The sequence below is a fragment of the Sinocyclocheilus grahami genome, unplaced genomic scaffold (genome assembly GCF_001515645.1).
Source record: "Sinocyclocheilus grahami isolate Dianchi unplaced genomic scaffold, SAMN03320097.WGS_v1.1 scaffold1648.1, whole genome shotgun sequence".
Classification (NCBI taxonomy): domain Eukaryota; kingdom Metazoa; phylum Chordata; class Actinopteri; order Cypriniformes; family Cyprinidae; genus Sinocyclocheilus; species Sinocyclocheilus grahami.
In genome coordinates this window covers 411,780-433,166 of record NW_015506827.1, presented here as the reverse complement: position 1 = coordinate 433,166, position 21,387 = coordinate 411,780, and the positions used below count along the sequence as shown (strand labels likewise).

General features: G+C 38.4%; 1 protein-coding gene across 1 annotated transcript in view; it reads right to left on the bottom strand.

Annotated features, from left to right (window-relative positions):
- The window catches only part of LOC107571762 (integrin alpha-X-like), a 34,165-nt gene extending 13,092 nt beyond the window's left edge, over window positions 1-21,073 (bottom strand). Inside the window, exons 1-12 of the mRNA XM_016258123.1 lie at window positions 21,031-21,073; window positions 19,932-20,040; window positions 19,655-19,758; window positions 19,494-19,564; window positions 18,026-18,140; window positions 17,790-17,917; window positions 17,502-17,647; window positions 16,447-16,597; window positions 11,482-11,629; window positions 10,336-10,409; window positions 990-1,107; window positions 624-760 (exon numbers count right to left, since the gene is read on the bottom strand). Coding sequence (XP_016113609.1) covers window positions 624-760; window positions 990-1,107; window positions 10,336-10,409; window positions 11,482-11,629; window positions 16,447-16,597; window positions 17,502-17,647; window positions 17,790-17,917; window positions 18,026-18,140; window positions 19,494-19,564; window positions 19,655-19,758; window positions 19,932-20,040; window positions 21,031-21,073 — 1,344 coding nt within the window. The remainder of the gene's footprint in view (window positions 1-623; window positions 761-989; window positions 1,108-10,335; window positions 10,410-11,481; window positions 11,630-16,446; window positions 16,598-17,501; window positions 17,648-17,789; window positions 17,918-18,025; window positions 18,141-19,493; window positions 19,565-19,654; window positions 19,759-19,931; window positions 20,041-21,030) is intronic.
- Between the last annotated feature and the right edge of the window lie 314 nt (window positions 21,074-21,387).

Here is a 21,387-nt window from a genome sequence, read left to right as displayed (position 1 = left end):
GTGAGACGTGTGGATCCATCTGCAAGCTTTATTTAAAGAGACGTGGTATAACAGGCAGGGTCGAACAATGGCAAACAGGTATATGGCGGGCAAAACACAAGAATAGTCCCAGGGCTAGCATAGGTCACCGATCGGCAGACAGAATCACAGGGGCAAGACGAGAGGGAAAAATCCAAGAAAACAGGCAAAGATCAGAAACCGCGAAAACAGGCAAGACAAGGCAAAACAAGGAAAACACAGAGACTAGGAAAGGGGTACGGGCAAAACAATACTCAGCAGAGAATGGTGGTTTGAGTGGGTGTTATATAGTGAGTGAGGTGATAAGAAACAGCTGTGTGCAATGATTGCAATCAGTGCAGTGTGCAAACCGAGCAATGAATGATGGGATATGTAGTCCGGGGTGCTATGCAACAGTTTGTGTTGTGCGAGAGTCAATGTAAAGCAAAGGGTGACCTCTGGTGGTGAATAAACGGAAGTCCATGGACCGAATTCGTGACAATGTGTATATTCACAAGTATTTCCAAGTGGTTGTTTCTGGTGTCCAATAGCAGAAAATATTACATAAGAGAATGTTACATGTAGAGAATAACATATACTGTATTTGGTTAAATATTTAAATGTACCTTGGGTGAATCCACCAGCAGATTAGTTGCATTATTTCCAATTATTGAAATCCTCACTTGTCCTTTATGCCTGTATCTTGGTGCTCCCAAAATCACAAGTTTTTTTTTAGATCGTGTTGCTATTGTCATTGAATAACCTGATGCATTCAAAAATATATAATACAGCCATCATTACTTACCCTCACAGAACCATCAGTCACAACATGCTTTCATTATATGTGGAAATATTGAACTCAGAATTTACTCAGAATGTTTTCTGTGTTTCACAGATAAAATAAAGTTATAAGGGTTTGGAAGCCCTTAGATTTTAAATTTAAATTGTATCTACCCACAATAAATGTAAGGCCAGTTTGATGTATGTCTCACCAAAGTAACTATCTTGCTCGCTTCCCACTTGGAAGTCTGATGAACGGCCATGTTGATAGTGTTCCTGATATCCACCCTTCCCCTGGAAAGCTCCCACAGAACTCATGATCAGGCTTTCCTGAATAAAGAGGTTTGAATCTGTTTGTTTTCCTTCCCTCTACACCACTTTTCAACATGATGTCTGGTTGCCTTAAACTAAGGAAACTCTTAGTGATAATTTGTTTACAGTTATAACTAGGGGTGTCCTTGGCTAAGGATTTTCATAGTCAAATCGGAATTTTCTGATTCCCTAAAACTGATAGTCTAATCATATGTTTTGGGGGCGGGGCAAAATACATTACCAAGAGTCAAGTCAGACATTCGACACTCATAATTACTGACGTTAACACACTGGGAAAATGTGTAACGGACGCCTCGCAGATACAAACTAGAGGCTGACATTTTTTCGGGAATCCCACGGGTCACGGGAATCCCACGGGATGGGAAACAAAATCACTATTTATCACGTGATTGGGACGGGACAGGAAAAAATGTCAATGGGAGTGGGCGGGACCGGGAATCGTACCCAAATTTATAGACAGATATACCTTTTATTTAAACAAACTATAAACTGTATATTTTAATTTTGAACTCAATTCTAGTTAGGGGTCTCTTTATGCTCTTCTCCTGTTTGCTTTTTTGTGGCTGGTTAAGTGAATGACATACACAGTCCGTGACGGACAGATCGTTAATGGCTGGTCTATGTGGTAATATAGTATACATCGGGCAGGACATCCAAACGCTCACCTATCATTTATTGACCTCAAATATGGCTTTTTATCTGAAAGATGTATGTAGTAACAACTTTACATGTACACTCAATCTAATAACTTAAGAGAAATGTGCGCTATTCAAGTGTCTGTGCAGAGTGTGGAGCTGAACAGTAGCGTGCTCACAGCGGGACAGATGGAGGCGCCGGTGCGCTCACTTACGCTTAAAATATGCCATAATTTTTGGTCGAACACATAAAAGTAATACATATTTCGAATCTGTAAAGACTCTATGTTTGTTTGTGTGCACTCGGAACACCAAAAGAAACGTTGCACTTCTGTAAAATAATTAAAGCAAACAGGATGCGCTTTCTGCCGTCTCGGTAATGTGAAGAGTGAGAAACTTCGAAACTCCATGTATGAAAAATTTGTTTATAGAGAGTGAAATGTCTACTTTGGTGTGATTATTATGTGTTTGTTATGGGGCTCTTTAAGAGAGTGGGGCTGGGAGGAATTAAGGGAGAGAACAGGGAAGAACTGTATGAAGAGAGGGGGAGAAATAAAAGTTTGTAAATGAGTTAACATGTTCAATAAACCTGCTCTCTTTTGTTTCAGAACATGACATGGTGTCAGAAGTAAAGCGATAATAGAGGGGCGACAGAGTGAGAGCAGAAAAAAAAGTCAGCGGAAGTTGAGTGAGCAGCATGAGCGAGGATGACGTGGGTCCCGCAGCGGCGCAGCAACAAATCCAGCCGGGAGTAAGCGTGCCTCCGAGCGCCACCATCACGATTCAGCCTCTGGAGTCATTAAATTTCTCAAAACCTAAAGAGTGGGAGAAATGGATACACCGGTTTGAAAGATTTCGACTGGCCAGTAATTTACATGTCAGCTCGCAGGCTAATCAGGTGAACATAAATATACTGCATGGGAGATGAGTCAGATGATGTATAAAGAGGACAGCCTTTATCCAAAGTGCAGTGGCAGGAGTACGAAACTGTTAAAGAGACATTCAACAGATTTTTCATGCCCAAAAAGAACGTAATCTACGAACGAGTAAGATTCAATCAAAGAGTGCAGCAGCCAAATTAACCAGTCGATAATTTCATAACAGCCCTGTATGCTCTTGCAGAAAACTGTAACTATGGTGCTCTTCATGATGAACTGCTCAGAGATAGACTTGTAATTGGTCTAAGAGACAGTACACTATCTGAGCGGATGCAGCTGGACAGAGACCTTACTCTTGAGAAAGCTATTAATATGGCAAGACAATCAGAAGTTATTAAAAACAGCAGACTGACTTAAGAGGTGAGTCAAGAGGTGGAACTGAATTGATGCAGTGGCTGCAAAAATGCATCAACATCAACCCTGAACCAAAATTATAAAAGGCCCTGTCAAAGATGTGGAAAAACACCTGGTCATGGAAAATGGCAGTGCCCAGCCAAAGATTTTTCATGCCACACGTGCGGGGGGAAAAAAGGGCACTACAGCAAGATGTGTAAAACTGCCAAAACAGTGCACGCTATTGAAGCAGAGGAGTGCAATGAATCATCAGAGCCCTGGTTTTTAGGCACAGTAGAGACAGGCCAGGATGCTTGGGCTGTGGAGCTGTTCATTAGACACCATAAAGTAAAATTTTAAATCGACACAGGTGCTGACGTTACAGTCATTCCAGAGTCTACATTCAGAGAGATAACGAAAGGGGCATTCACTCTGGAGAATGCAGACAAGCCATTACTGGGGCCATGTGGCAGTCCACTCTCTGTTATTAGGATGTCCCGTGAGTCACTTAGCAAAGGTGAGCTCACTGTGCAAGAAAATGTGTATGTACTTAAAGATCTGCACACAGCACTTCTAGGTCGGCCAGCAATTTTAAAGCTTAATCTTATAGCTCGGCTCGACAGTGTGGATTCAAATATGCTCAAAAGAATGTACCCAAAGTTGTGTCAAGGCCTAGGTATGGTACGCCAGCCCTACACCATTAAGCTTAAACTGAATGTGACTCCATTCTCCCTGGCAACCCCTAGGAGAGTTCCTCTTCCTTTGTTGGGAAAGGTTAAAAAGGAGTTATAGCGCATGGAGCAGCTTGGAGTCATAACAAACTTTGAGGAGCCAACCGACTGGTGCTAGGGCATGGTACCGGTGCCCAAGAAGAATGGGGCAGTACGTATCTGCGTTGACCTCACCAAACTGAATGAGGCTGTATGTAAGGAGAAGTACATTTTGCCTTCTGTAAAGCAGTCTCTCAGACTGCTGGGTGGGGCCAAGCTCTTCAGTAAATTGGACGCAAACATGGGGTTCTGGCAGATTCCACTGTTGGACCAATCAGCCAAATATACAACATTTATAACCCCATTTGAAAGATTATTTTTTCAATAGGCTGCCGTTTGGCATTGCTTCAGCACCAGAGCATTTTCAGAGACGCATGTCAATGGTCTTAGAAGGACTGTCTGGTGTTGTGTGCCATACAGACAATGTGCTCATCTGGGGTGAGTCACAGGCTCAGCATGATGAGAGACTACACACAGTGTTAGCCAGGATTGAAAAAGTGTGAGTTGGGCAGACAGGAGGTCAAGTTTCTAGGTCATATAATTTCAGAGAGCGGGGTGAGACCTGATCCAGACCAGAGCGGTGCTGGAGATGAAAGAACCATCCACCATCAGCGGAATTCCCAGCTTCCTTGGTATGGTAAACCAATTAGGTAAATTCATACCATGCCTTGCAGAGAAGGACAGGGCACTGAGGGACCTTCTGTCAAAAAAATCCACTGGGGCTGGGGTAAAGCCCAACAAGAGGCCTTCAGTGAACTTAAACTGGAGCTCTCATCCACCCCTGTACTAGCTTTGTACAACCCGAACAAAGAACTGAAACTGTCTGCTGACGCATCATCATACGGTCTTGGTGAAGTTCTTCTACTGAAAGAGGAGGAGCTTTGGAAACCAGTGGCTTATGCGTCATGTTCACTTACCCCCACAGAGCAACAGTACGCCCAGGGGCAAAAGGAGGCCTTGGTTCTGACCTGGGGATGTGAAAGGTTTAAAGGCTTCCTTATAGGACATCACTTCCATCTGGAGAAAGGCCACAAACCTCTGGTGAGCCTGCTGGGTATTCAAGAGCTAGCAGAATTTCCTCCAAGAATTCAGAGATTCCGCATGAGGTTGATGAGGTACAATTACACCATCACACATACATCTGGCAAGATGTTGGTGACAGCTGACACATTGTCTCGTTCACCAGTAACAAACAGCCTGGGAGAACTTAATTCTGATGCTAACTTGATGGAAGACACAAACATCTATGTAGAGACTGTTGTAGGGTGCATGCCATCCAGCCCTACCTATTTGGCAAAACTCAGAGAACAGATGAAAATGGACCCCACCTGTTCTGAGGTGATGGAGCGATGCCAGGAAGGATGGCCAGACCTCAGCCACATAACAGGAGAGGTAAGGAAATTCTGGCCTGAAAGAGCAGTTCTCACAGTCCATGATGGTCTTCTATTAAAGGGATAGGCTCCATACATGGAAGCACTTATTTACTGGTAATGGACTATTTTTCCAGAATTGTGGAGATTGCCAAATTAACCCCTGCAAGATCAGATGATGTAATAGTACACTTGAAGTCTATGTTTGCACAGCATGGAATTCCAGGGTTCCTTTTCTCAGATAATGGAGCTCAATTTTCCAGCCAGACGTTTGCAAGTTTCGCAGCAGACTATGGCTTCAGTCACATCACCAGCAGCCCGAAATTTGCTCACAGCAATGGAGAAGCTGAGCGTCATGTTCAGATGGTAAAACATCTTCTCAGCAAAGCAAAGGACCCCTATTTGGCAATGCTGGCTTACAGAACAACACCACTGCCAAATGGCTACAGCCCTGCTCAGCTCCTAAAGGGGTGAAGGCTATGCACAATACCAATACCACAGCATCACTCGCTTCTGATTCTGAGCCTCCCTGATTACACCACTGTAGCAGCAAAGGAAAAGAGAATAAGAGAGAAGCAGGCTGCAAGTTACAACACACGTCACCGCGCAAGACAACTCAGTCACCTTTCCTCAGGTCAGAGAGTTTGGATCACAGACACTAAGACTGAGGGTATCGTGGTAGCATCTGATTCAGCATCTCGTTCTTACTTAGTGGAAAGCCCTCAAGGCATCCTCAGAAGGAACAGATGTCATCTTGTTCCTATGCCGAACATTGAACCATGAGCTGAAAGTTTCCCAAAAACTGGTGATAAAACAGAAGAGGGGGAGCACTCCCTGGAATCATCAACAGCTCAAACAGTCCAAACTCCCGGGGTATACAAAACCCGATCAGGAAGGACAGTGATCCAACCAAAGAGACTAGACTTATACATTTCAGAGAGCTATAGTTGAGTTTCACATGCAGAGGGTTAAAAAAAGAAGGGAAAAAGTTAAATGTTGCATGGGAAAAAACACTAGTTCAATTATTAGTGATTAATGATGGGGTTAAGTTCAAAAGTAATTTTGGGGGCTAATTAATAGTCATGTTATTGGCTTACTGTTTCATGTGTTGTTAGAAGGGGAGATGTGAACAGGGAAGAACTGTATGAAGAGCGAGGGAGAAATAAAAGTTGGCAAATGAGTTAACACGGTCAACGGACCTGCTCTCTTTTGTTTAAGAACACAACATCTACTTTCAAATGAAAAAAAATTCAAATAGAAAACGTGTGATAGCATGGATAATTTACATGAAATTTAATGTGTGCGCAATGCACACTGTGCATTGTTTAAGCTGGCTTTCAGTTCAATAAAATAACAAAAAACTAAATTTTGGATTTTTATTCAACTAAAGTGGGCATGCTGTGATCTGTAATGTATTTTTTTACTGTAACTGACAGATTCCGGACAAATAAAGAACACAACACGGGAGTGGGAGGGAATGGGAGTCATTCTTCTGGGATTGGGACGGCACAGGATTTTCCCACAGATTTTTCGTGGGATTGGGACGGGACAGGATTTTTTTGTGGGAGTGGGACGGGAGAGGTTTGAAAATCCACTCCCGTGTCACAATCTAATTCAAACTGGGTAAATCATTTTTTATGTTTTGATTAGAAGATAGTTAACATTAAACGTCAGCGAAACCCTAAGAATTCACAAAATTTTTTACAGTAGTGCTCTCATTATAATATAATAGTATATGACAGTTATTAATGTTCTTCATTTCTGTTTTGAGCTGCGTGCTGAAGATGACCAGTAGAATGAAGCAGCAAGTTTTTAATCAATGGGATTTAAATCATCATTTATCTCATATAGAATACGCTTCGTTATTTATACAACATAACGTTAATATTACGACTTATATGCTATCTGTTATGGGGCGAACGAGACGAGACGTGCAGATCCATTTGCATGCTTTTATTAAGACATAGTCAAAACAGGCGAGGGTCAGACGATGGCAAACAGGTATATTGAGGGCAAGACACAAGAGTAGTCCAGTGAACGGGCGTGGTAAATCTCCGGCGAACAATGTCCAAACAGGGTAATCCAAAGGGTAAATCCGAAACACAGACGATGATCCAGGCGAGGGGTAAACAGTATCTGAACAGGGCGAGACGAGAGGGGTAATCCAAGACAGCAGATACACTTCAGGGCAGGCAGAGATCATACAGAAACGAGATAGACAGGCTAGAATCAGAACACGGGAAAACAGGCAAGGCAAGGCAAGGCAAGACTATGACTAGACTTTTACTAGAAGTAGCAACTAAGGCAGAGAACTGGCTCCATAAAGTAGCTATCTCTAGGAGAGGGATATACGCTAAACAATACTTGGCAGTTTGAGAAGGATCTGAGTGGGTGTAATATAGTGTGTGTGTGATTGGTTACAGCTGTGCGCAATCAGTGCAATGGATGATGGGAAATGTAATCCAGAGTGACATGCAACAGTCTGTGTAATGTGAAAGTCAATATAATGGGAGGGTGACCTCTGGTGGCAAGCCGACGGAAGTTCATGAACAGGATTCGTGACACTATCTGCACAAAATGCCCCGAATGCATGAACGTGTTTGAGCGGCACTGAATGAACTCCTTTTGTGGACGCGTTCTTCACACAACAACGTGCAGAAACACAGCAACTAAACTTTAAAATTCACCGCGTTTTATTATAATAGTGTTCTCATTATAATTGTTATGTATATGACAGTCCCAGTCATAGTTATTAATATTCTGCATTATTGTTTGTCCTGCTCAAGCTGCGCGCTGAATAGATAATCACTACAATGAAGCGCTTTACTGCAGCGCAACTTAACCAAATGCATCTTATACGAGATAAATAATATATACACAATATATATAAACTGGCCGAAATGTTTTGATATCACTTGTATCCTACCTGATTGAAAAAATCCAGTCTTTCACTCTGTCTGTGTCAGTTTGAGTCTTGTTAAAGTTTTAAATCCCTGCCGCCAAGATGCTTCTCTGTCGGTCACGGATTATGGAAAGTGAAACTTGAAAGTAAACTTGATTTATTTACGCACGTTAAAATATTTATTTGAAGCTTCTTTCATTTCAGATTCTTATTTACAGCATTATTTTAACCCTCTTAGCGCCAAAGTCACAAAATTGTGACAAGACGTCATACTTAATCAAATATACTGTAGTTCCTAATATGGTGTAATATCTCATTTGTATTCCCTACCACTAGATGGCAGACATGTAGTACTTCGATTCTAGACCAAAATGACGTCATGTTCCTATTCAAAGTGTTTGAGGAAAGAGCAGAGCAAGTGAGCTATCTGTTATTGATGCGGAAGCAGTTCAGTTTATAGCGTGTGGGTAAGCTGTGAGATTTGTGAGAGAAAATCACCAAATGGCTAATAAAAAGTTGTACCATGAGGATGTGTTGCAAATGTTATTCACCGATTCTGACTCTGAAGGGGAATATTTGCCTTTTGGAAATGACGATCGGTCGTCTAATAATCGCGCTTCTCCCAGTACATCTTTGCAGCGAAATGGTGTTCACGAAGCACAAACAAGTGATTATTTCGACCCTTTGCCCAACGGGGATGGGAGTGGCAGGGAAATATCTATTATTTCCTGAATATTACTGATGAACTGATCAAAAAGTAGGCTACTGTTCACATGCGTTTTACTACTATATAGTATAGTAATAATTTAGTACTTTCTCCTGTTTTATTGTTGGTTTCCTCTTTTCTGATCATTTGGAATGAGGATAAAAAGACAAAAAAAACATGCAAATAAGTTCAAACAACCAGTCAATATCTATTACTTCCTGAATATTACTGATGAACTCATCAAAAAGTAGGCTACTGTTCACATGCGTTTTACTACTATATAGTATAGTAATATAGTAATAATTTTTTTCTCCTGTTTTATTGTTGGTTTCCTCTTTTCTGATCATTTGGAATGAGGATAAAAAGACTAAAAAAAAAACATGCAAATAAGTTCAAACATCAATTCAATATCTATTATTTCCTGAATATTATGACATTCAAGAGGGCCGCCCCCTGACGACGTCATAATATGCAAATTAGATGAGTATATTTACACCCCACATAAACTTTCGGTCATGCCCAACATTTTTCTAATTTACATTAGATCTCTATCTGTTACATATCCGGTCCATGAACTTCCGTCTGCTAGCCATCAGAGGTCACCCTTTCCATTTTCATTGACTCTCACACTACACACTGTTGCACATCACCCCGGACTACATATCCCATCATTCATTGCACTGATTGCACACAGCCCTGATTGCACACAGCACTGATTGCACACAGCTGTTTCATATCACTCATTCACTATTTAACTCCCAATCTCACTCCGTTCTGGCTGCCGAGTATTGTATGAGTTTATCACTCTCTTAGCAATAGCTGCTCTACGGAGCCTGTTTCCCTTCGATAGCCTTAGCCTAGTCTTGCCTTGTCTGTTTCCTCGTCTTCTGATTATTGCCTGTGTACTTCGGATTACCTCTCTCGTCTTGCCCTGTTCGGATACTGTTTGCCCCTGCCTGGACCTTTGCATTGTTAAGCCCTCTGGATATTGTTAGCCGCTTATCGACCACGCCCGTTTTGGATTACTCTTCTGTCTTGCCCTCATTATACCTGTTTGCCATTGTTCGACCCTGCCTGTGTTTCTGACCTCTTCTGCTTTAATAAAAGCTTGCACATGGATCTGCACGTCTCACGTCTTGTCAGCCCCGTTACACTATCTTTAAGCCCTTTCAAGCCACAAGATTTTGAAATCTTGATGTCAAAATCCAGCATTTTTCCAAAAAACCCTGGCGCCTAAAGGGTTAATAGGCTATATATTAACATATTGGGAGAAAACCAGTAGTTCTATGTGCAATCAAACATTTGAGCACCCCCATATAGCCAAAATAGCATGATCATAACACCCCGTGAATATTCGACTGTGAGATTGGTAGTCGAATCGGGCTCCTCCTATAGAAGCATCAAATCTTCGACAATTCGGGGTCACCCCTAGTTATAACTAAGGATTTTCTTAGTTTAAGGAGTTTGTTGTTGTATCATTTTGATATTGTCTACCATTAACTGTTAACAGTTGACCAATAAAAAAATGCCTAATAAAAAAATATTTTTCAAATACTTGCAAATTGAGTTACATTGGATGTAAACACTGCAGTAAATCCATCCTGAGCAAACTCCATTGTGGCAGAATCGCCAGTGGACTGGACACCTGAAAGAATATATGGGAAAAAAAGTATTTAAAAGAAGTGAATATGATCTAAGATCATACCATAATCAATTTCACATACCATTGTTACAATTTCAGCATGGCTGTGATTTGACCATAGTGAGCAAATGTCAAAGATTAAGTTTTTTTGTTCAGCACTAGGGGTTGCACCGACTAATCAACTAGTCAACTTCAATGTTCTGCCATGATGCTTTAAGCTTGATGTTGACTAGTCACTGGTCCTATAGGGGGCGCAACATGATAAGAAATCTGTGAAGGACTTCCACATTTATGCTCCGTTTCCAAACAGTTAAAATTACAAATAAATGCATACTCTGAAAGCGCTCCCCAAGACATTATTATAATGATTATATTACTGAAATTGAACGGGGGAATGCACGTTTTAAACATCTTATTTTACAGGTAAGTTAATCACCGTTCTAATCTAATGTGCTACTGCACTGTAACACACACACATAGGACAGTAGCGCGTACATCTCGCGCAGATCGCGCGCGCACAGAATCATTCAGCACGGAAATGTATTGTCAACACTGTTCTGTGATATCTCAATAAAATAGCTTAGAAACTGAAAAGTTCAAGCATATATTTCTTAATAACTAAATCCCACAGCTTCAGTACTAGTAGAGAGACGCTGACATGTAGAATTAATTCACACGCAATCACTCTCACTAATGCATTCATATGAATGTAATCTTTACTGTGCTACTTTATCTGTATCTGATTTAGAACGAACAGAAATCTGTGAAAAATATAATGACCCAAAGATAAAAATAAGTTGTTATAGGAGCAATAGCCATGTGGGCAGCGTTGTGTCATATGCCATAGCTGTGCACAAGGTATTTGTCACAGCTCCAGACTTATTTGTTCATTAATGATGTCATCAGCGACTAGTCGACTTCGACTCGACTTTCATCACATAAAAGTTGACTTTAAAAAATCAGAAGTCTTTCAACCCCTATTCAGCACTCATGCAACACTGACTGTCAATTCCATTTTCATTGTTTCCCTCATCTACACCTTTATCGTGTTCTTTGCCCTTATTTGTAAATTTACCTTCTATAGCGATGTTTTCTTCCAGTTGTTCACGGATGCTGTCCAATGCGTCAAAGTCAGTCACATTAAACACGTGTTCAGCAACAGGAGCAGATGCAATAACATGTAACTGCTGCTTTGTGCGGGCATCATCAAAAGCTTCACCAATCTTTGGGAATTTAAAAGACTAGACAGGTCATTTTGGAACATTAATAATTTTTAGTTCTATTATATCGTTTATTGCAAAGATAAAGGTAAAGAATCCTCACTTTTTTGACTGATAAGTTCATGCAAAGACAACCTTTTTGTCATCATTATTCTCTGAAATTGTAAACACTGTAGTAGTCACCACTGCGTGAAAAGACTAATTTCTGGGATAAATCGGACACTGGAAATTTCAGTGAAACTTAAGGTGTACAACCCATGTAAGAAAATTTCCTAGGCAAGTGTGCTGAGATTTTCGGATACAGGATGTTTCTGATTGCACACACTAAACACATTCAGAGATTTCCAGTATACCAGCCCATATGAAAATAACCCATGGTTTTATTATAGTAAAAGTGTATTTATCTTTTTTGGCAGATTGATTGCCATATTTGTATAACCACAGTTTTAGGAATACACGATTTTAACTACAATAACCATGTTTTTTTTAATGTACCATGGTTCATTGTCATAAGGAGCAAGCACTGTCATGTTTTTTGGGGTGTTTATCAGTTAAAAATTAATTGACCAGTCATTTTTTAACCTGTAGGCAAGTTTAAATTAATCCGAATTGAATTAATCTAAATGAGTCTTTTGATTAACATAATCGCAAAATTTGAGTGAGATTAATAAAAAATCGACAAATTCACGGGTAGTGTTGTATCTCAGGGTTTGTTATAGTTTGGTAATCGAGGTAATGAACACAGTAATATCATGCACGGACATTTCAAGCCTTGTATTTGGAGCTGAATCACCCAAGACTCGAAATCCTTGACGGCCATGAATCAAATCTTTTTGGAATCGACTCCGAGCATCACTGTTCTTACTCCTCCCCCACTGCCTCACTGACTGCAGTTTTTGTGCGTGCGCTGATGGCGTGCGGTATTTTATGAGAGATTTACCTCAGACGAAGGTAAGTGTGAATATACAAAACGATTTTAAATAACATGTTTACATAACATAACATAACATAACAAGAACATAACATTAAAGTTGTTCGATGTTGTAATATTTTTAAATTGTATTTCTAGTATGACATTGTTTCGAGCCGTTTATTCTAGCTTCAGCTGCTCCGTTGCTGCGCGCGCTGATTTTCTGAGAGATTTACCTCAGACGAAGGTTAGTATGCATACATAAAACCATTTAAATAACATGTTTATCAGACATAACATGTTATATCATTTCTTTCTAACTGTATTTCTAGCCCGGTGCTGTTTCGAGCCGTTTGTTCCCGCTTCAGCTGCCTTCAGTCAGCGCGAGGTGACAGCCGTCGAGTGTTTTCAGAGAGATTTAACGTTGTCAGAAGAAAGTAATGGAGAATTTACAGAAATGTTTTAAATAGTCTATTTACCAAAACATAACAAAGTGTTTTAATGTATATATTTGAGTGGGTTTATGTTGTAAAATTAATCTAACGTTAGCTATCTTGGTAAGCTGCTAACGTTAACTGGTAATTAGCAACTTCTACGTTAATTTAAAAAGTTTAAAAAATTTAGCTATTGGTAAAATGTACATGTGTATTAATTGACGTTAGTTTATCTAGCGTGCTTAAGTTGTTAACATATTCCCCATTGACAAATCTGCAGACACATTCTCCTAAACTGTTTTCAGAGGCTCCAAACACTGACTGCAGCTGACTTTGGAATCACCTGAGACTCCCTCTGAGGAGAAATGGTGCATCTTAGCAACATAATTTGTTAATATATCATAATTTCCAAAGTGTAGCGTAAATTTCACTCCTTTTGTTCATGCCAGTGTTCTAGTTTAAGTGTCAAAATCTACAATGTATTTTGTTTTATTATGATGTGATTTAATGTATAATATATATATGTTTTAGGTCAGCCAAATGCTGCCATTCTTCTGGAAAACTGCTGCTCTTCAAAGAACAGTCATCAATCAGGTAATTTGCACACAGAAATAATTTTTAAATACCATTCAATTGCCCAGGTTATCTTATATTTTATTCAGTTACTAAATCTGCAAGATAGCACTTTGACTAGCTTTGATTTTTTTCCTATTCTTAATTAAGTTTATTTTAAAGTTTGAGAGAAACATTTTCAGATAATCCAACCAGTTAACATCAGAGTAAGTCTATATATTGCCCCTTTTCTCACCTCCATTCCCAGAGGACAGCAGGCCAAATATGCTTATTCTTTACCCCTTCCTATGTACATATGTACGGTGACTTGGAGGGGACATCTTAAGTTCACTCAGTTTTGTTGTGGCCACATCATATTAACTCGTGGGAACGTGATAAAATGTTGTGGCCACGAGATTGCTTTGTCAAGGTAACGACATACTTATGCCATGGCCTCGAGATCCTATGTTGAGGGAACAACATATTCTTCTCGTGGCCAAGAGTTTAATGCATAAACAAACCTGCGTGACCATAGCAACCTGGGAGTATCAGAGATGGATTTGTTAATAGTTGTTTTTTAACTAAGAATTTATAATGTTAATTATTATAGAAATTATTACATTATTAAATTATTATATTAACCATAGGCCTAAGCTACCGAACTGTACTGCACATGATATAGACAGAATTCAAAAGAAGTTTATCATGAATGAATGTTACATAAAGCACATAAAATAAAATAGGCCTACAAGAAAACATTTTTATCCATCCCTTAGTCTTGTAAATCCATCTTTTTTCCATAATATTTGTATACTATTATTAAAATTATTGGTTATATTTTTATATTCATTGTTATGTATATGATTTTTTCTCTTTCATTTCGATCTCTTTACTTAACGTTCTGAATAGTTTTGTAAATAATAGCCTACTGTAAATGCTGGACATGCCAATAAAGCTTTGATTATGCTATATGACTTATGGGAATTTTTACTGGAAGTGCAGTTTAAAGGTTGAATTTAACATATATTTCGGCTAATTAATAGAATATAATTATAAATACTATAGTGTTTCATTGATGAATGAATCATTCGCATAGTTTCATTTGTAAATGAAAACACTGCACGCTAATTTATCGTCAAATACCAGTGTAAATACCATCATAAAGTCTAAACTTTATTGGCATAATTGTCAGGTGTTTACAGTTTTTGCACTTTTCTATGCGCTAGCATAATTATTCAATACTAGCATAATTATAGAGAACGTTAATTAGGTAAAGCCATACACGAATTGAGAGGGGAAATAAGCATATATAACAATAAATATAAACAAATAAAAACAAATTTCTGCTGAAGGGCACAGGTAAATATTACATTTATAATAATGGATTTATGTGAAGATTTTTTAAAGTTCACTTAAATTAGAAGTAATTTTTAAGTCTAAGAAAAATTCAAATTGATAGCTCTCAATTATACTGTAATGTTGAATGGCTATAGTCAATGGTTAAATATTGGGGGAGGGCAATTTTAAAGAGAAATCAGTATTGGTATCATTGATACTGGTCTTCAGTCATAAAAAAGATGCCATTAAACAAATATAAAAAAAATATATGCTGTCTTTATGTTGTTTGTACATTAATTTGAAGATTGAATGTGAAATTAATCCAATATAAAAGTATATTGAAAAACTTTACTGTTAGGTGGGATTAATCGCGATTAATTTCAGAAAAATGTGTGATTAATTAGTAAAAAAATTTTAATCGATTGACAGCACTAGTAAATATCTGTTATGTAAAATTGCTTATTCAGGACAGTACAAAATAAAAATAGCATGCAATGTTTATGATCCCTCTTATTTTGTTAAAATTATTGCATATTCTGCTAGGGATATGTACATTTATGAGCATAACAGTATCTTCTGTAGCTTCTGAAGGGCTGAATTAAATGAAAAAATATGGCATGGTCCTGATGGTGCCATTAGAGTTGTAGAATATGTGTGTGTGACTGTCTGAGATTGGAGCGGTAATCACTGCCCTGACATTGCAGTGTCCATTGCAAGTGTATTCATTATTGTGTTTGTTTTTTATTAGTATACATTTTTTGTTTCTTTTTAAACATATTTGATTGTTTAATCAGTTTAATGATTTTCTTGAAGTGTCTGTGTTTTTAAAATCTTTTTCTCAATCTAAATGATTAGTTAAATGTTGCAGTCCTGTTGCGCTTGTTGAATAATATTTGCAGTCCAGTTAAATGTTTGCAGTCCTGCATTTGCTGAAAAATAAAATTGTTTTGTTGACACTTTGCTGTGTTTGTGGCTTTCTGTACAGTTTTTATGAGCGCATATGACGCATTTTTGTGTAGAAGGCCAGTTAGCATTTAAAATACATTAAGTGCACGGTAATTTTCAGACGTTTACTGAGATATGTGATTGGCCATTTACGGAGATTTAACTGCTTGTGAACAGGACGATAAATGGATTTACCGGTAAGTGCGTCAACATTTCTGTCTGTGTCTGGGGGTTTATCACCGAGCACAAAAGAGTCAGTTTCTGTCCGTGTCCAGAAGTCAGAAACGCCAGGGCACATACGGAAACTGCCGGAAACGTGCCGTTTACAGGTTTGTGCGCTGACGTGAACAGTCCGGAAAAGTGCCTTTTCATGCAGTGCACTGTATATGAATGAGGACTAGAACTTTCAAACTAAAAAAAAAAAGACAAAAACACAATGAAAATATAATAAAAGTAGTCAATACATGTTTTATGAACTGAATCAACTAATTAAATGAAAAAAAAACTGACTCAAAAGAGTGACTTGTTGACAACTTGGACACACTATTTGGAGGACTACGTTAATTCTTCTTTTTGTGTTTTAGTTTTTGCATCCCTTTTGATGCTCGAAGGCCTTGAGTCGAAGAAAACGTGGCTCTTACGCAAATAGCAAATCGGATAATATTCTTCTTTTCTGCCTTTTCAACAGCACCTCTGAGATGAGGTTCATCATTTGATCTACCATCAGTAATAACAATTAGGATTTTAACTGCTGATTGCCTCGCCCCTCCTTCAGTCACGAAGAGCTCATCCCTGTACAATGGAAATAAGAAAAGCATCATAAATAGTGTTGAAAACAGCTATTAGAAGTCACATAATTGTTTGTGCGCTTTACTTCTTATGGGTGTTGCAGTTTCAAACTCAGAAAAACTATTTGTTTTTCTCCAGATCAGCCAACCCCTTAAAGAAATAGTTTATTCAAAATGAAAATTTGTTGAAACTTTGCTCAGCCTTAGGCCATGTAGATGAGTTTCTGGACAACAGATCTGATTTTGTTTTCCATCACTTGCTCAGCAATGGATGCTCTGCAGTGAATGGGTGCCATCAGAATGAGAGTCCAAACAGCTGATAAAAACATCACAATAATCCACAGCACTCCAGTCCATCAGTTAACATCTGGAGAAGACTAAAGTTGAAACAAATCCATTTTTAAGATGTTTTTAACTAAATTACAAGTCCATTATCCCTATTAACGCTTCCTCTAGTGAAAAAGTGCATCTCCTGTTGTTTCTCCTGTTGCTTTTTTCACTGGAGGAAACAATCTTATGGATAGAGGACTTATATTTCAGCCAGAAGCAACATTTTATAGTTAAATTTGTTTCTTTCAAACATGCAGGTTTCGGCTTCTTAAAAGGTTAACTGATGGACTGGAGTGGTATGGATTACTTGAGGATGATTGTGGTGTTTTTATCGGCTGTTTGGATTCTCATTCTGAAGGCACCCATTCACTGCAGAGGATCCATTGCGGAGACAGTGATGCAATGACACATTTCTCCAAATTTTCATTTTATGGTGAACTATTCCTTTAATATGCTACAAAATCAGTTTTAGAAGAACTAAAAGTGAGATTTGGATCAAATAAAATAAGGTTTGCACGAATACATTCTGAAGTGGCATTTTGAGATACTCTATATTGACAACATTAGAAGTGACGTACACAAGTTTATTTATAGCCTTTGCACTGTAGGTCCATCCTTTTTGCTGTTTAATCTCTTCTATTCTTTTCCTCCATGAATCAATGTCATCGACTGCTTCAAACTTGGAGTGAATTTCAAAACCAGTGGAGAACTGTGCAATGGCAAACTATACAAGAAGAACACATACGTCTGTGCATTACATGTCATTCAAACATGCTATTCCTGTCTAAATTGGTTATGGGCTGCAATGTGAACCACACTTTTTTGAGTAGCATCTAAATGTAAAAATTGGCCATATGGACTCCTACCTGAGAACTGCAGTTGGAAAAACTCTGGATTATTGTTATGACAAAAGTTTTCATTTTAACAAAATCTACGTCTTCTACACTCTCAGAGCCATCTATTAGAAAAGCGATGTCTATTTCTAGAGGGCAGCCTGTGAATGAGGAGTTTAGGAAAACAGGCATGTAATTAGATTATCAATCAGCAGAAAAATCTAAAGAAAATACAAAGAAAAATCTAGATAATTCTTAATTTCACTAACTTCTCAAAGCACTTGGTATAGGTGCGCTCACTGCATCGCTTCCACTCATGATAAAGCACATACCACTGAGGGAAGTAAGCACTTTGCAGTCCTTAGGAATGGTTGGACCACAAACCTGAAGGAAAGTCATTGTATTAAAGACATGTCAAACATTGTATCATTGTTGAAAGTATAAATCCCAGAATCCTGGTTTAAAATCATGCAATCAGTGCAATATTCAGCCCAAAATTTACATAAGGCATAGTCAGGGTTTGTTTTGGGTTGTGTTGGTGTTCATGTCTTTTGCTTTGTATTCATGCTTTTAGTTTAGTTTCCTGGTTTGTCATGTGTTCCTTGCTCCTCTTGTGATCATGTCATGTGATTCCCTTTTCTGTAGGTGCGTTCGACTTGAAGCATGGCTACAGACGGCAGTCATCAAGAATAGCCGCTTGCAGTCGGGGGCAGAGTTAAAAATCGGAGCCATCAAGCCGGACACTTTCTGCTCCCGTTAGTGATGCTCGCGCCGTGTTTGCACACTCTATCACAGATGACGTTAATTAAATGCAATTATTTGTCAAATATACAGACATTTCAGAAACGTTTTCATGAGCAACAGATATATATTGATTATATACGTCTTAATACATCGCCGTCTGTTCAAGAATAAAGTTCGACGTAAATATATACTATTTAAATACTAATAAAGTGGGGGAATGTATGCTTTCATTAGTGTTTTATGATAAACGTGACTCAATATAAAATTGCGACTACAGTAAAAAAGCTTTTACTGTTCTAAAAACACAGATTTGTGGCTATTATTGGAATTGAAAAGGTTCAAATAAACCAGAAACACACGTGATAGTTGTCATGCGGTGAATCTGGCCAGTCGTGAAATGGCTGTGTCGTCATCAACGCTCCTGCAGCCGCTCTGAAGAAACTGCGCCAGCTGAGACAGCTGGCTGCTCTCGAAACGCTCTCGCGGTGCTTTGATGCCACACGTGACAGTGACGCGGCGTCAGCGCCGTCTCAAGTTGGACAAAATTTCTAACCGGTATGCACTGCTTCAAGTCAGAAATTGATCGATCAGCGCAGTGCTGCGTTAAGTCGAACGCATCTTGTGTTATGTTCTGATTTGTTCTTTGGTTCATATGTTCTCATTGGTTGTCTTAGTCATGTGTCCTGTCTCTCATTGGTTGGTTCTTGTCATGTGACCTGTATTGTTTGCTATAAGTAGCCATCACGTTGCCATTGTCTCTCATTGTGTACAATATAACAAAGAGTGAAAAATTTAAGGGGGTCTGAATACTTTCCGTACCCACTGTATGTACCTGTTGTCGGTGAGTCAAGTCTGTTCAAGTTAAGTCTCAGTTTGGGTTATGTTGTAAATAAAGCTGCACTTGGGTTCATCTACTACTCACCTTCAGTGGACTATCACTACAGGCATGTGTATATGTATTTATTTGTGTTTTAGGATGAACATACAACATACCACTGACTTAGAAGATTGTGTATCCTTAGTCATAGAAAGTCCAAGAGACATGTTAACCGCTTCAGAAGGCACTGTCATTGTATAAATAATTAAAATTGTTTAGATTTTACATGTCAAACAGACTTATCACTTGTAAATATGAAATATGAAAAACGAAATACCGCTAATTGTCACCGGCAGACAAGTTTCCTGTGAAATGGTACAGCTATAAACTTGTCCTCTTGTGTTATGGCTGTATTGTACTAAAGGATCACTCACAAGTAAACTATAGAAAAGTAAAGGAAAACATGTTAGGTTTCAAATATATATTTTATGAATTGCGATGGGTCAGTGTTCTGTAATGGTTGTTCACACCAGCATTTCTTGTATACAAAATAGTCTTAAATAAATAAACAAAATATATATATATTTTTTTAATTCAAACTCTTTTTCTCTCACCTAGATGTATCTCTCTGTATCACTCTATAGCCAAAGCCAACATCATTGTTTCTTGTGAAGTACTTCCAAGTCACAGGATCGATGTTGAATGTCAGCACTGAGTGAAATGCTGGATGATGAAAATTAAGACCATTATAACACGCACAAACACACAAATAACATATGTTAATTTTTTAGCAATCCGTCTGCTCAAACTGCCACTATTTTGAAAAATACAAATATTGTTATTGAGAAGATGAGGTGGTTAAAAAAACAACTCCTCTTACACTAAAAAAGCGGTTTAGTATTTTTTTTCTTGTTTTCCATCACAAATATCTAAAATAAAAATAAAAATCTTAAATCAAGATGAATTTACAGAAAATGCTAAATAGGTTAAGTCTTGTTTTCTGAAAATAATTATCAAAATTGAGTTTATACTTAAAAAGTGAAGTGGTAAGGAAAATAAAACTTAATTCAAAGGGAAGGGAAGTTTATTTTTCTTTCCCCCTTGGCAGACATTTTATATCATTTTGGTCACACTTTAATTTAGGGACCAATATTCACTATAAAGTAACTATTAACTACAACGTTTGCCTCAATAAACTCCTAATTTGCTGCTTAATAGTTATTACGGTAGTTGTTAACAAATCTAATTACAGAATAAGGTATTATGTTCTTTGTAAGTACTAATAAACAGCCAATATGCATGCTAATAAGCAACTAGTTATACCATTATTTTGTATCTCCAGTAAATGTATCTGGATTTTGTAATGTTTAGATTTTTGTACTGTAAAACAAGACAAAAATACTGAGTAAGAACTTTTTTTGTTGTGTAACTTTTCCCTGAGGTTCATCTATGATAGTTTGAGCCAAAGCTGTCAGAATTGGATATTACAGAACTCATTTCCACTCTCTCTGCCCAAGAGAAACAAACAGGACTTTTTTGGTGCTATGCCAAAGCCTTAAATATGAACACACAAAATGATCAACACCACTAAACTGCGGGTTTGCAGTTTGCCCCATCATTTAAAATCAACCTCTTTACAAACCCTGAATTGTGACATTAATAAAACGGTTCTATGCAGAACCTAATCCCCGTTTCAGGAACTGTTTGAGGAACTTCTCCGTTCCTTTTGCAGCAAAGAGGTGCTGCGACCCGTCATTTCTCAAATGCATAAACGAATGACAAAGAAGACTCGGTCTTGTATTAGCTAAATCTTACTGTAATCATTTTCTTCAAATATGGAGTATTCAGAAAAGTGGACCGACTGCGAGGTACAAGCCTTGCTGAGAATTTTCTCCAGCAAGGAAATTCAGAGAGTTTTTGCGCCGTCAAAGTGTAACAGCAAAGTGTACAGCAACATCTCAGCACAGCTGCTGCTGGTCGGGATCCACCACTCAGCTAAGCAGTGTCGGGAAAAGCTTAAAAAACTGAAACAAGACTACAAAAAGATTAAAGAACACAACAACCTAAATA